The 16,879-nt window shown below is 39.1% G+C and overlaps 1 protein-coding gene across 13 annotated transcripts in view; it reads right to left on the reverse strand.

The window, feature by feature from the left end:
- Nucleotides 1–16,879, reverse strand: part of SOX6 (SRY-box transcription factor 6) — a 375,823-nt gene that overhangs the window by 141,515 nt on the left and 217,429 nt on the right. For all 13 annotated transcript variants that reach the window (XM_055722486.1, XM_055722487.1, XM_055722488.1 and 10 more), the window contains 2 exons: nucleotides 8,903–9,075; nucleotides 5,334–5,402 (listed from right to left, as the gene is read on the reverse strand). In XM_055722486.1, coding sequence (XP_055578461.1) covers nucleotides 5,334–5,402; nucleotides 8,903–9,075 — 242 coding nt within the window. The remainder of the gene's footprint in view (nucleotides 1–5,333; nucleotides 5,403–8,902; nucleotides 9,076–16,879) is intronic.

Raw genomic sequence — 16,879 nt, forward strand, 5'->3', positions numbered from 1 at the left:
AAGCTTTGTTTATAACTCTCGCTCTCTTTCAAGGGAGTATCTGATCTGCGTACCCTGCCAATAGAAGTATCAAATTGCTTTCAATGGCTTTATTTGGTCCTGTTCAGAGCTTGCTGGAAGGGGATCAGTTTCACGATCAATAAAAAAAAAAAAAAAATAAAAAAAAAAAAGAAGAAAAGAAAAAAAAGGTGGGGGAGAATATTCCCTAGTGCCAGAACAGTAACATATAAATCGCTTTTTGCTTGTCAATGATAAATACAGTTTACAAAGCGGGACAACCTCAGAGAGTATAACTGAAGTGACAATAACTAGATTCCAGCTTGTGCCTTTTCAGCGAGCTCGCTGTGAGGAGCTTAACCTGTCTCCAAAAGGCAATAAATGAAAGGTTCGGCTCTTAAAATTGGAGGTCAGTTACATACTTAATGATGAAGCATATCTTTAAATCTATTTCTACTATTATTATCCTAGCAAAAAATTAATTAACCAGGTCAGGGAGGCTATGAAGGCTAATGTGGAATGTAATTATTCCTGATCTTTAGACATGTACTTCACATAAAGAGATAGTCCTTATTCAGCTCACCAGGTATCTGAACTGTCAGTAGTTAATCATAGATAAGAAGAGTCATTGGTTCAGCCTCTTAAGTTTTAAGTATGATTCAAATGATTCCTATTCAAGGACAGTTTAAATAGTTGTAATTTTTATGTTACTATCCTTTTGTTTGTTTACTATCACAGTAATCATGTTCACTCTTTTTGACTGAAACAGAAAAGGCAAGAACATTAATACGAAAATACAACACCATGAATGTATAGTTTAAAACTAGAAATAAAATTACTCTTAGGAATAATTTCTAATGGCTGAATTAAAACAGAAAGCTGAGGAGAGCAGAGGAAGCCAGTTTTTCTATGCAGTGGAAATCATACTGATTCAAACAGAAAACAAAATGCCCTGCAATAGCACGGAGCATTGTACAGAGGCATAAGGTGATGGGAAATGGATGAAAGCAGTTTGGATCAGCTGGCACTGTAACACCCATTGCAAGTTTTTGCAGAAAAGCTGAACCACCAGTGTCCCTTTTGAAGATTTCAGGCACTACTTCGGACTCGCCCTAACAAAGCCTGCCCACCAGTGGAGGGAAATCCTCCAACTTTCATCCCTCAAATCCACACACACACCCTGGAGGGGAATCCTGGAGCAACGTGCTCCAAGCATCAGTGGGATCCAAATCCTTCTTCAGCTGGACACATGGGGTCAAAAGCAGTCCCCAAGCCTCACTCTGAAAGGACTGAGTTCTGGCAGGGAGGCACCGAATTCCAGGGGTTTCAGGGCCTCAACTGCTTCCCAAGGTTGGAACCATTCTAGGGATGCAAGCCTTCCTTTCTTCCAGGGTAGTCTTACCTTCATGATGTACCACCGCATTGCTCCTTTAAACAGGTTTTCCCTTATCCCTAGAGGTTTTTGCTTTCACAGCATAGGCTAAAAGATGTCCATGAAATACTCTCATTTTGCCCTTTCTACTTCAAGAAGTCTTTTTATTAAACAAAAAAAGAAAGTTAATTTAAAAAATCTGCATCAACCTGGAGACCGATCTGTGAGCTCTTACTTGCCCTACAGTATTTTTTCAACTTTATTTCCACTAAAAGCAACGATTTCTCTGCACAGTTTTGCAGAATGAAGGACTTCATTTGGCACACTAGATTTCCTCCCATTTCTGTGGACTCCGCTGTAGAAGAGTTTATGAACATTATGAACATTTGAGCTGAACAGTAATAATACACTGCCTTTATCTGAACTTTTTCATTTAAGATTCTCAAAACATTAACTTGAATTGAGGAACAGGAAACAATTTGCCAAATTTCAGATAATCAGAGACAGAACTAAGAACAACTCCAGATTCCCACTCGCTTTAGCCAACAGATAAAACTGCTTTCCCCAACGCAAACACCCTGAAAGTAACATTAGCTTCACTTAGAAAACATGAGACGATTATGCAGAACATTTAATGACCTCAGAACTCTTGAAATACCTATGTTGTTTTCATATGGTAAGCCTAGCTAATATCCTCTTTGCTCACAGATTGTTGACAATGTTTTAGATGCATAACAAGCCTGGAGGACGGTGCTCCAGTAAATGGTCTTAAAAATAAAACAGAACAAAACAAAACCCAACTAATTTAAAGAAGGTGTTAAAATTATGAAACAAACAAATAATATACAACACAAAGTAAATAATAAATACCAAATAATGATATTTTTTCAGTAAATTAACCTAGTAGGTGTCCAGGGAAAGATGTGTTTGATTTAATATGGATTATCTACACTTTTAGCCCCATCTAAAGACATTTCTAATTGTTTAAATAGTTAAATAAACTGGATGCACTTATTCACAGAAATTACTGTTTAAGAATTAACGCTGTACCTCAGAAGATGACAGTGGTACACTGTGTACCTCCTGATGAAAACATTGCCTCAGCAATGCCCCACTCCTCCTTCCTGAAGAACATACAGTGCTCAGTTCAAGTAGCTGTGCCATGAATAGGCCCATGCCGAGATGGAACTGGCACCTGTGCTACTCACATTTTGTAATCTCTTCAAAAGGGGAGTGTCAGGGAAAATTACTATTGTTTTTCCATGCATACAAAGTATAGATAAGGATCCATGCCATTTTATGGAAGTAATGGCTGTTTCCTGAAATGGTTTGCTCAAGAGCATCTTTAAACAAATGCACCTCCTGAATAAAATCGAGTAAGTTATTGGGAACACAGTTCCGAATTCTACCAAGCCCCAAAACTAAATTGAGAATGCAAACATTTATTAGAAAATTGTTCTTTCTCCTCAAGCCACGGCGCACGCAATTCACATCTCACTGCAGATCCACATGCTATAGGCATCAGCACGCGTATCCTTTCTAGTTAATGGAGAGAAACAGCCATTTTAGGCAACAATTAATCTGACATATTTTAAACATCTACTTTAGGAAAAGATGAATTGCATCCTAAAACTATTAACTCTGCTTCTCTGTTCACTGTAAAAATAATCTGGATAATGAATTGAGACAGAGCCTACACTGGAGTTACCTACTTTTGATATGATGAACCCCACCCAGAGTCACGGGTGTGACCAGTATCGGTATTGAGGTTTCCCGGGAAGACGCTGGGAAGGGACCTGGGAGAACCAGCACAGCACTGCATCTCTCGTCTGCCTCCTGGTTTCCCTCCATCCCACCTATAGCCCTTAGGGAGCTACACCTCTCAACAACATGCACCACTTGTAATCATCTCAATACCAACAGACTCCATCACCAACCACAGAGGCAACTAAGCAACCAACATCTCTCTCCAGCAACTCCTGGCTAGCAAACCCGCCACAGAATTAAGGAGGAACAAATAAACAAAGAACAACCCCTTGGCTCACAAGCAAATGGACTACGTAAGCTGGTGTTTAGCCTAGGAAACAAACTCCTAACAAACTTTTTTTTAGTAATCTCCTCTTGAGATCAATGTATGTTTGAAATGGCATCTGCCCAACATGCCCAGTGCTTCATGCTGGAGCCTGTGGGCTCCAGTATTCCTTGGCAACATTCCAGTATTCCTTGGGCAATAGTTGATGCCCACTACCAATCTGGCTAACCAGCTGGGAGAGGAAACAGTCCTCACTGCCTCCAACACCCTGATTAGATTCATGTAAATATAAAGACACATAAAGAGGCCAAACTGCTGAGGAACTATGGAATAAGAGTAGCTTATATTGGCAAGAATTTTGAACAAATGTAGGGAAGGATCATCAAGAAATAATTTAGCTCACATGAACAGAATAAGCACTAAAACACTTCTTTGCATATATGTCTAGGAAAAGATGGAAAGAAATCTTGTGGAGGGTTCAGCACTATGTCAGAGAACGTTGTGAGTGAACAAGAAAATTAACGTGCAACCTATTCTAAGACCTCATTTTGTCGGAGTCGGTGGAAGAGTAAACCTACTGGAAAGTATTGAGTGAACTGAAACACAAAGTACCTCCAAAATTTTTACTGCAGAGGGGATACTTCCAGTAAAATATACCCACATTCTCCAAACAGGAACAAAAATGACCTGGTCATGAGTACTCTTTCTGGCCTAATTTTTAAATGAATTTAAAAATTTAAACATTTGTCATGCAAATAACTGCTCAGTTTAGCAGACTCAGCTATGGTTGAGTCTTAACTATTATGCCAAGTAAAGACTTTTTTATACAATGCTTTGTTTTTTGAAGCCAGACTTGTTAATAACACTTTTAGAGAAGATGGTGATTTTTTCCTTTTTCTATTCTTATCTCTCTTTCATCCTTTACATACACCTAATATGAACACAGTCTTCCGATAGGCAATGAAAATAATGGTGTTTTAAAATTCAATTGTGTCTCTCATCCCAGGTATCAACACATTTATATATGTTAATCAAATTCCTTAAAGTGTAACTGAAACTGCATTACAATATTTGCAAAAGCATTGACAAGTATTTATTTGGGATGAGGGAAGGAAAAACTTCATTTTTGGCATCTTGTAACATGGCAATCAGCAGATTAAAGGATAAACCCAATAGTCCAAGCTTCTAAGAAATGACTGGCAGCACAATCATCTGCCAGACCAAACCGAAATATTTAAATTAAAGAACAGGCCCAGCAAAATGCGTTCAGACAAAGTAGGGAGCAGATGAGGAAACAGAGTCACACCAACAATGCCACTATCAACATGTCACTCCCTACCCCCCACACAGTTGCACACAATTAAACCGGGTTCTGCGTACAAGTACAGATAATCGGAAACCTCCAGAACGCTTCCAGCTCCACAAAGGCACAGTTACCCCAGAGGTACACAGGACACATATACCTGTGGGTCTTTCTACATGGGCAGGCTGGTCCCAGGGACGTAGCATTGTCTCAGTGTCTATTACCCTATTCTATAGCTGTTTGCTTTAGTTAATGAAATGGAAAACATTCTTCTAACCTTCTTATAAAGCCCATTTTGCATTTGTAGAATAAGGAATTCTATAAACAATGGTTAAGACTCTGCTTTTACTTCAGACAACTCAAACTGATTGCAGATTTCAGAATTAAATGACAAGATTTAAGAAACAGTCCATAACTTTCAGAAGAAAGCTCTACTTATTAAAGAAAAGCAAAAGCCCTTTCCACCAAAAAGGTGCCTGACAATAATTTTCTAAGACGCAAAGACCCTCCAAAAAGAGCACCTTTACTGAGGCTTGTTAGTAAAGCATGTGGCTGCTTTATTTTAGATCCTTCTCTCTCCATAAATGGAATTTAAGTATAATCAGAAGAGAGCAATAAAACACACTGACCTGAATTTGCTGCTGCAGTAGATTGATTTTGTGCTGCTGTTGCAGAAGTTGCTGCTGTTGTCTTGCAATCTATTAGAAATAAAATTTCCATTAAATTAAAACAGTAATATTGAAACTGCAATATTTTTGAGTGAAAAACATCTTATTAGTTATTCTTTATTTTACTTTTATTAAGCATCATCTATATTTTAGAAAAAAATGAAGGATATTTTAGAGGTATCTGTATATGTGACATAAACATTTTAAATTTAAATGCAACATAAAAATCTAGTTAGCCAGTAAGAAATATGTATTTTAAGCACTTAGGCCTCAACTCTGCATAGCATAGAAACATGGGTTTAGCTGTGCACGTGAATAATCTCATCACTATTCAACAAAGCATTTAAGCCTGTGGTGATCTTTGACTATTATGCATTACTGTTAGCTACAATGGGAATGAAACACATGCTTAAAATTAAGTGCTTTGCTGAATGGGGATGGGATTACTCAGGTGCTTAAGGTTAAACACACATTTTCCTGCTTTGCTGAACTGGAGCCTTAGCTAGTATTTATAGATGTTTCACTATTCAGCACAAGCTCCTAGGGCAAGCTTCTCTAACTTCATTCACAATGAGCAGCACATTACTTCTCTTGTAAATCTTGGAGTCTTCCTTGGAACTACTCAGGGAAGTAGGATCTCATTCTGTGTGAAAGCAGTACCTGACACTCAGTAACAGCCTCCACACAGCCCTGCTCATTTGGTAGATTCAGTAAAGGATCTGGAGGGTAAAGGTTCACTTTGTCCCTTCTCTAATATAGATGGAGGGAAGCAAGTGTTCAGGGCAGGGAACACCGAGACACAAATGAGAGACGATCTGCCGCAGCCACCCTGCTCCCCAGCTCCCACAAACATCCAAAACCAGCATGCAAGAGTAGCAGGGAAATAGGCTCATGCCCTGAGAGCTCCCTGCGATGGGTAACACAGGCTGCAGCTATTGGGGACAAGCCGCAGGGAGCTGGGGGAGCAACTGGACTTCTGCTTTAGAAGGGTAGCTGTGCTGCAGGCTGAAACAAGGACAAGATTTGTGTTTCCTGAAAATCCTGGCCTCAGCGCTTCTGCTACCTTCATTTCTTAAGTATAATTTCCCCTCCTATAAATATTTATCTAGAGCAGAGGAACCACATAAAACAGCAAGAAGCTGGTGACAAAAGATAGTTTGGTAACTCAAATCCACTGTTCCGGTTCTGGCAACAACCCTCCTGGTCTCCCTTCCCCATCTTCCGAGCATGCTTACTCTCTTATAAACAGAGAAAGCTAAGTAAAGTGTTTTTGATGATAAAAAAAAAATTACAGAAATGTAGCAAGGTTGATTTGGAAATAAACAATCACATAGTTTCAGTGCAAACTGTTCAGATTAACTCCTAAGGAATCTGCAGTTACATATTAACAGCTTGTAATTGTGTATACCAAAGATCAAGCTGCCATGTCCTTAGTCTCACTTTATCACCTGGAAATAGCTGTAAATTTTTTTCACCGCTACAGTTAGAATTCACTTCTGTATGGGAAACCAACACAAAATTCATACTCTTTTAAGTCTTCCATACAGCCTCAAAGAGACAAATTGAGGTCTATGTGATTCTAGGGCTGTATCAAGGCAAAGCGCCACACAGAAACAGCATCAGGCAACTATCATAGCCCACTACACTGATGCTTGTAACAGGGATCTGTCAAACTCCCTTTATGAGCCTGGTTTGAGTATCTCTGGACAAATGTCCCAGTAAAGCCCATAAAAATACGGTGAATGAAGACTGAGGAAGCAGGCACTAGTCTGCTAGTGAAAGAGAGAGTTCAAACAGAGCCAGCAGCCTGTGTGCCTAGGTAAGCTATGAGCAGCCCCTAGGACCTCAGGTCATCTGCTGTCAGATCAGTGGTCAGCAGTAGTGTCTATTCTTAGTTATCCAATGATAACTGTGCTATAAAGAATATTTAAAAACCTGTATGAGTGCTTGGGTTACTATTTTTAATGAGTAACACATCAATTCCATCTTAGAACTGCAGTGCTTGTCACTAAAGGTGAGCTCTGTTGGGTTTATGTCCACATTGTCCCTGCTGCTAAAATCTCAGTGAAGGTAACAGACTATCACGATACTCAGCTTCAGAAAGGAATTACTTGTAATTTCACATTGAAATCAGACACTGCATCGAGCTGCACCATGGGTCATTCTTTTCTGAGTGCTCTATCTTTTTTCACGGATACACAGGATCCTATGTCCAGAATGGCTTGGAGCTGCTGGTGACCTGGCTGCTGCTTAACATGGTGAGCTATAGCCAAGGCAGGGATGAGACCTTGGTCTATATGTGCAAAGGCACTGCTCTGCCAGAGTTCAGACTGCTTGTGCACAGCTTTTTGTACTTGCATGGACAATACGGTACCGTTTGAATAGGCATTTCCTGATGAAAACCAGTAATATACTGTGAAGCATCTAAGGGCAATGGTTCCTCTTAGAAGGAGCAGTACTGTGATAGAAAATGTACCCAATACCCCGCAATGCAATTACCATCACATAGTCCTGATGTATAGGCTTGACACGGTAAAGTAGGGTACACAAGCACCATGTGGCTCAAATTCTGAATTTTATTTGCCTATCGGTTGAGCTACATGCTCGCTTCATTGAGCATGACAACCTAGTTTTAAGTGTCATTTAATTTTCATTTTGAAATATAATTACAAAGTGTTCACTGTAAGATATCACTCGTCTGCAAATGTGTCAAGATTAATTTGTGCTAGCTTATTCACAAGTGTCAATAGTTAATTACTGTGTCATCTCTGGATGGCTAAATGACATTCTAACTTCTGATTTTTTACAGTGTTCCTTTATGTTATTTTCCATTAGGGGATGAGTCCATATTCCTACATGTGGGCAAATACTCAAGAACATAAAATACCAGACGTCACAACTCATTAAAATCAACAGAGCATATATTGCTGTATATATCCTATAAAATACGTTTAACTGAAAAGATAATTCTAGTAATAATGTCACATTCCTAAAAACCACACATTAATTTGGATCTGTCTGATCTAATGCCTAGGGGACTAGTATATGGGAGCACCGTTGTTACACTTTCGTGCAATAAGGAAGGGTCAGCTCTCTGAACAACTGCATCTTTAAAAAAAACCAAGGGCAAAACCATGAACAAACAAATCAAACCTTACTTATAGAAGATATTTGAAGGTTTGAGGATGCTTAAGGGTTTTTGTTCAATTATTTTCTTGACAAAAAGAGAACGAGTTAAATAATGGTTGTAGTCTGGCTTATTTGTAACTCCCAAAATTGCACCTCAGTGCAAGAAACAGGAACTCTGAAATATATCAAATGCCATTTATTCTAGGAAAGAGATTATTTGAATGTTTGCACACACTTTTTTGTCTCAGGGTCCTACAATATTTCCTCTTTCTGGAAAAAGATGTAATTTCTGAAGATTTTTAAGCTCTTTTAACAAAAAAGATGAAACACCAAGCAGAACAGTGTTTATGATAAGCATTCTGCATGAAACATTTTCACAGGTTTCTTTCTTGGAGCCTCACCTGTTCTTGCTGTTGGCGAGCAAGGTCCATTTGCTGCCGTTGTTTTTCAATTTGTGAGGCTGCCAGCTTTTTCTGTTCATCATGGGCAGCCAGGAGCTGCTCCCGTAAGCTGATCAGCTGGGTGATCATAGTAGAGAGCTGTCGCTCTTTTTCTGCCAGGCTTTCTGGTGTACCTAAATGTGCAGGAAAGATGTACTGTAAATATGAGATAGACAATAGTTACCAAGCAATATTCACACAAAAAATGGCTGAATCACCAACATGCTTATTTCAAGCGGTAGCTTGAGTATATGTTTTACTAACAAATCCCAAAAGAATCTAGCACATAGCTTTACTGTGCTCTAAGCAGTGGAGGATGTAACGAAAATTGGAGCAGAAAAGATATAGAGTATTTCTTGTTTTCTGACAGGAGTAATTAACGATGCATGGGGTACAAATCCCTATATCTTTTCCATCTAAATCTGCCCAGTGTGATAAATACATTCACAGTTCATCAGACATAATTTTCCTTCACTTTAAATATTTTGTTGTTTTTTCCCCCTAGTATGTAAAAATTCTAAAAAAAAATATAAAAAATTAAAAGATGCTGTCCAGTGGAAGAAGCAGTTTAATAGTTTATTGATCATTTCTCTAAAACACCCATATATCTGGTAGTTCATTTGGGTAAATGTAAGCTTTGGTTATGGAATGCATATTAAAAATGAGCTCTACTTGTCCCTAAGAGAAACAGCTAACCTGAGAAAATGGCTTAAAAATTTTCATTTAACTTCCAAAGTTTACTCTACAGAGAGCACTTAATTAATATGAAACTACGGTACATTTATTCTTCGCACTAATGATGCTTAATGGTCTGTTTAGGGGTAAATTGCATGGGTCTCCTAAGTAAAGAGTACAGGGTCCTTTTGCAAATCAATCCAAGAATATCCCGTCTTACGTACAAACATATTACTCTGTCACAAGCAACAATGTCAGCTCCTGTATTTGAGCCATACACTGCATCTCCTTGTGTAAGCGTCTCAGACCCACAGCTCTAGACCAGGTAATACAATTACAGTAAGGTAGCAGTTCAGGAATATTGGAAGAGGTTTACAGTTGGAAGTGGGAAAAATGAAACAATTTTATGTTGTACAGGAGAACTGGGAGTCAGAGAAGAAGCAAACTAAATCAAGAACTAGTCAGGTCTGTAATCTGCCCCAGTGATGTGAGAAGTGGCACAAAAGAGAGGTTATTTGCATACTTCAATTCCTCCATTCACAACAGAGGACTGTGATAAAAAATCCACAGGTCTTGTGAAGAGGAAGACAATGTGTGAGGAACAGGACCTGGGAGGGAATGGAGAAACTGTCACCAAAATTGTGATTCTACCTTCTTCTCAGGAGTAAGATGGATACCTTCTAGGGAAGAGAAGAAAGAGGTTGGCAGGTTTCATTGGGAGAGGGAAGACAAAACGGACTCGCGCCAAGCAGGTGACAAACCCAAGATGCTCGGCTGCTTACATCATGCTATGATGAGAGAAATTCTTAAAGAGAATTTCATTTGCAAAAGCAGCATACAAGAAACCCTCTGTCTGTGATTGCTTTCTGCGGAAAAAGAAACCGCATGGCTTAAGTCGTTCACTCTAAACAAAGCAAACTCCCAGAACCAAAGGGTACCTGTTTTTCCGTACATTTTGAATTGCATATAACAACATAAACCACTGAAAATACTCAATTTCTTAGACACTATTAACTAACTTAGTCTTAAAAGAGCCTCCAACAAACTGATGCTCCAGTATCCTGTAATGCCATACCTTAATTCAGTCTGCATGTGACGCAGGCCTCTGCATAAGGAAAAATGAGTGACTTCTGTTGCAGCAGAAGTTTTAGGAATGGTTAGCAATTCCCTCGGTCACAAGAAGTATGATGGATGCATGAAGTCAGAGCTGAAGGATACTCTCCATTTCAAACCAACTTATTACAAAACCTTAGCATGATATGTGTGACCTAAGCAATAAAAGAGTTCTGTGCAAAAAGCTGTTTCAAAGCAATAACAAAAAAAATATTTTTGAAAGTAAGCTTAGGCAGGTATGTGGCCAGGAAACTGTCTGCACTGACATACTGCCTGCCAGCAACCATTACCTTGTACTGAGCTCCACACTCCTGACATCAGTTCAATTACCTGCAACTTCAGTATAGACTTAGCTTAAACCTCTCAAACTGTACCACTCAGGCTTGAAGATTTTGCACCGTGGATCAAAGATTATTTAGGTGCATTTGAATATGTTATTGTACACTGAATTTCACTTTCACGGATAAAAGACTGATAGAAGTTTTTCTACCAAAGAAAAACTCCCTTGCCCATCGTTACTAGAAGAGCTCAACCACTCCACCTATTTTAGAAAGCCAATGGGAAGGAACTTGCTGCCTCAGATGATACCTTCTTGCCATCCACTGCCACCTGGGAAACCACAGCTTGAGACTTTCACATCTGTCAAGCAGATTTTGCATTGTAACGCAGGCCCCCGATCTTACAGTCATAAAATATTTTACACACCCAAAGCAGATATTAATCTCCTGCTGCATTTACATATTATTGTGTATACTTTGTACTTGCTTCATAATATGAGTACAAAGCTACCACAAAGAGTGCCTGCTAAGGCTACAGAATTTGATTGTTTTCTTATGATTAGTTAGAACCATTTGATCTAGTGGCAGCAAATTTATAAGGTAATTTCTTTTCCTTTTTTCCCTGAATTTTATACAATGGCAGGCAGAAGTACCCGTTCTTACTCAGGAATTCATAGTCATTGTTTTTCTTTCCTTTTCCCCCACCCCAAGAAACACATCTGTATTGAATGACCCCATTTAAAGTAGTCTACTCTTTAATTTGTACTGTGCTATGTAATCCAACAACAGAACAGAACTGATGACCACAAAATGTACACTGTGCTCCTGGAAAATAACGAGACCTCCACGAAGCTGCAAGACACCTAACCGAACGCTGCTGAAGACAAGAAAAAGCATAAGATGCAGAATGTTGTTGTACGAACACTGTGTGGGGGAGGTATAATTTAATTTTCGAGTGGAAAATCCCAACCATTATTTTACAGTTTAAATACCAATAAAAAACAACTTGCTCAGAATGCAGACCAGATTGAGCTGATCTGGCTGGGCCAAGAGAGGTCATCAGTAGCTGTGTGCCATCATCATCTGTTTTGCATCCACTTACTGCAGCAAGCAACGAGATTCCTAAACTCACTACCAGTAAATAAACTTCTGCTGCTGACTAAAAATATCTATAAATAAAATAAAAATATAGCCATCTGTAAAATGTATTTGCCATAAAAACAGATAAAACAAAAAGCTCAGTAAAAAATATACAGTAAATGTGCCAGCTACCATAAAATATTATCCGTCACAGCACACTCTCTGTTCTAGTCCTATTCTCTTACTCCAAAGACAGCAGTGCATTTTTTTTTTTTTCCATGGGGTCTTCCTTATCCCCCAAACACATCTGTCTTGAGTTTCTCTCAGATTTGTCAGGTGGATCAGTGCTCCCCAGGGCCTGCTCCATCCAAAGTATTTTAATTTGACTAAACACCTGATTTATTTTATCTCTCCGATGAGAAAGGCAGTTTGTCTTAATAGAGCCTGTCAGCCTATAGTCCCATTCACAGCAATTTACAGGCAGCCAGGGATGCTGGAAAAGAAGAGTGCTGTGATTCTGTATTTTATCCTCCTCCAGAAAGCACCTAAAAGCAGCTATTCACTGCTACTGCATGTGGCATTTTAGAACTGAATTAGCTTTTTATTCAAGTAACTACACTTGTTGTGAATAGCTTATCTGTAAAATTGCTACATTCACTACTGATTTTATTAACCTTTGGCTCTATCACAAAATGGTCTTCAGTTAGGAAAGACCTTTAAAATTGACACATTTTTCTTAGGGGCCTTTATTTCAGTGACTTCAGATATACTGAATTTGATCCATTGACTCTCTTTACCAGCAGTATTTAAAATTTTGAATGTTGGTGGGAAGTCGGTAGTGTTTAAGGACTTCTTTTTAAAATGAAAATGTAACAGTTAGTCTCATCAAAAGTTCAGGGAAATGTTATTATTTTTGATAGCCCTTTGCTTGTGTATTCTTGTCTTTGTGATTATAATCACAAGCTGAAAAATAATTTGGTTGTAGCAATATTTTATTTTTTCCTTGTGTGCTTATGGTTTTACCCTTCATTTCTGTATGGATTCGAGCACAAATTGAGCTAAAATGGTCAGACTGAACAGAACTAAGGCATCAAAGAGAACTTTTGAGAAATTCTGGTCATAGGTCAATCTAACCAGGAGCGAGAAAATAAAAAGTAGCTATAAATCTGCTGAAAAAAAGAGAGAAGAGTTCAACTTCTGGTCTAAAATTACATTTAGAAAGAATTCTGTTTGTGGCAAAACCCTACCTTTTAAAACTGATCGCAATACTACATGATTTTGGGTACACAATGTAATAGAATCATCATCATATATCTCACCATATTTAAGCAAAATCATAAACATCACCTTGCATTTTATCTACCCAATTTTCTTTAAGCATTGAAAAAAAAAAAAAAAAAGAAAGATTAAAACTCTAATAATTTGGAAGTATAGATACATACTATAACTATAGTTCCCATCATCAAGCTCTGATTTACCACCTTAGAACAATTCTATTACCTCTTACTACATATTCAGTCTATATACAGAGGTAGCTGCATGTCAACAAACACAGGAGGCTTTTCAATGTTAAATTTAGAAATGTCCTTGTGGCAAGTTGTCATGAGATAGAGGCAGAGTAATAACTGCTGGTAAGGGAAAAAAATAAGCAGCAATAACAGAAAATAGACTTCTAGACTTACATAGTGTAATTTAAACTAATCTCTTTGACACTCAGCCGAAGAAAACATAAAACCACATACTCTATCGAGTAAATAAAAGACAAAATACTGGAGTTATAAATAAGCCAAAAATTTATAGGTGTGATGCAAAGCTTGCCAAAGCAGGATTCTCAGCCATGACAAAAAGTTACTGTGGGTTCTTGACTGTGCTTGCCTTAGTTTCCCAACACATACACAAAGTAAAACACCACCAGTCAGAGGGGTTTATGCCTGGTTAGTTAATGCTCCTGAAGTGCTTTGAGATCCTTGCATGGAATCTCTACACAGCTGCAGAGTATTATTGGTTCTCTTGAATTCTGTGATTGCTGTAAAGCATGACAAATATCATCCTTGTTTATGCACTGCATCTAAACTAACTTTTGCCCCATGTACTTACAGGAAATACAAATTAATAAATCACAAATGATTACTCCTGTTACATTTTTAGAATAAACACATAGTGTGACTTTTATGAAATCAAGAGACAGTAATGCAAGAAAGCGTGGACTTTGCCAGAAGCTAAGGGCTTTAAATCACATAACTGTGGTTCCAAAGTATCATCAACCGAAGCAATTCAACCAACAATCAGAAATGATTTTGAAACAAGTTAAGCAATTTCAGCTTTAAAAAGAAAACCCACCAGCCTTTATGAATCAATGCCTCTGTTAGTTCTTTCTTTTTTTTTTTTTTTTTTTTAATGGGCATTGTTTGAAAAGAAAGCAAAAACACAATGCTAGACATAAAAGAAAGTGTATTTGATCTTAGCTGCCCAGAGACAACCTGGTTAAACCGTTCTGTCTGACACGGCAGCCTGCAGCACACATCAGATGGGTTGTGATGTCTCTACTTCACAGGCTCTGTCCAGCGTTTAGCATTTACCCTTTTTTGATTGGGTCACCTTTCAAATGCCACAAAATAGGGCAGCAAAAGTCAACAAAAATAAACAGGAAAAACAGAAGAAAGTAACAAACTAATGGACGGGCTTCGGAGATAAAAGTCACTTTGTGAGGGCTGCCTGACTAAGGAGCCCCCTTGCCATTGCTATAGCATCTAATTTGAGTTCTAACTCCAGCAGCAGTTTAAAAAGCTTTCCACTCTAAAGGGCCCCAAGTGCATCATAAAGATAAAGCATTTCAGTAGAAAACAGCCACAAAGACCTCTATTATCTTATCAGTCTTTGGTTACAACAGCTGAACCAATATGACTAAGTTCTGAATGACTTTTTTTCTCCCATTTCTTTTTATAACACTAGAATACTGGAATTTCTTTATTTCATGATCAGTTAGCAATTGTTGATGTTTCCATATGCTACTGTCCAGTCCTTAGTCAATAAAAAGTTTTATAAATGCTTCCATTGTGCTTTGTAGCATCCCAGTGCAGGAGGCAGCACAGCAAACGTCCAGCATGCAAACCACACTGGAGAGCCTCTCTTGTGAAGGTGTGAGATTCCCCCCTGCCTTATGTCTCCAAATTATTCTATGTTTTAAGCTTTGAGCAAGGGAAAATTAATGCCCTATGTCCATAAACAGTAACAGGAATTAATATTAGGACTACTCAAAACATTGTGTAGAGAAAAATCTGTTTGGCAGCTTTAGAAGAAAAAAAAAAAAAAGGCTTAAGTTAGCTATGCTTATGAGAAGGATGAAAACGTTTTACTGACAAACTCAGGATTCATCCTAGTTTCACATACACTAGACCTCAGCTGCTTAAGCAATTGCTTAGGTGGACGCAATAAGAAACTAAGACGATTCACAGAACTCGAGAGTTTCGACACAGCCCTAAGCTTACCATGGGCCAGGCTGCCTTTCCCAGACTAGCCGTATGTGGCAGGTAGCAGAGTGAAAATGGAATTATGTCAGCAAGGTCGTGATGACCCATTTCATTATGGTCACAGGCAGGTGGCGGAGGGGAGGGGGCAGGGACCCCAGCGGCAGAGCTGCACCTCCCCAGCAAAGCCCCCTCCCCACGCTGCATGGCTGATGGCAGACGGCAGGGTCCTGCACCCACTGCCGCCTAGTTTGGATCATACGAAGGCTTTCATCCAGCACGCGCATACACCTGGCCTGACGGGGGGAGAGCACAGAGGTGCAGGAGAGCAATGCAAATCCAGATCTTCCCTGACACCAAGCTGGGACAGAGATCGGCATCCCTGGGCAGAAGTGCCCTCACAGGTCCTCGCTTTACCATTGCACATGGGAGTGCGCACATTCAACTGTTTGACTATTTAAAGTGTTGCACTCCATTGTTTTTTTCCCGTCTCAAAAGAATTTGAAGGCTTTATCCCTCCTTCAGACTTCACAAATCACAGAAAAGTTTATTTTCATTAAGAGCAAATAAGTCACCAGAATGCATACAGGAATCCAGCTGAGAGTTTCCCCCTAAAGCTTTGCCATCAGCTGATGACAACTGAGGCAGGCTCCCCAGCCTCAGCATTCCTCAGCGAACGCTCGTACCTTCGCTTTGCCCCTGCAGACAACCACCTCTGCTGAGACAAGGGTTCTTTTGTGGCCTTTCAAGTTTTTTTGATCTTATGTGGTTTCGTTCTTGTGCTGTTTCTCAGCAATTCTCAAGTGTTTCCCGAGGAACATCTTATATTCAGAAGTTTTCTTCCTTGACTGTTTTTCACATTTCTAATCCAAGCAAACCAATACATTCAAAAGGAAAACACTGCAATGACTGGACCAACATAAATCGTACACATGTTACTACCAAACACCTCCAAAACCGTGAAAGCAGTCTGCTAGGCAAGGGGTTGGATTGAGGAGTGCCTGGTCCGCTCACGGAGCGGCACAATGATATGCTGCACCATTTGTAGGGATGTGGTGAACTCACAGTTGCGTCCTAAAATGTAATCCATGTCAGGAATGCAGGAAAGAATGTGATGTTAGCCAGATCTCCAGCCTCCCCCTCCTCTAAACCAGCATCCAGCAAAAAGCAGAATTCCAACAAATCTCTCTACTTATAAAGACTCCTTGCTTTCTTTCACGCACATGAAAGGGAGAAATCTGAAATAAACCTTGAAGGACTTTAAAAATGTTTAGAGATTTTGTTACTATCTCATACGTACAATTCCACTTTATTATTGTTTGTTA

Source organism: Falco cherrug, chromosome 10 (assembly GCF_023634085.1).
Source record: "Falco cherrug isolate bFalChe1 chromosome 10, bFalChe1.pri, whole genome shotgun sequence".
Classification (NCBI taxonomy): domain Eukaryota; kingdom Metazoa; phylum Chordata; class Aves; order Falconiformes; family Falconidae; genus Falco; species Falco cherrug.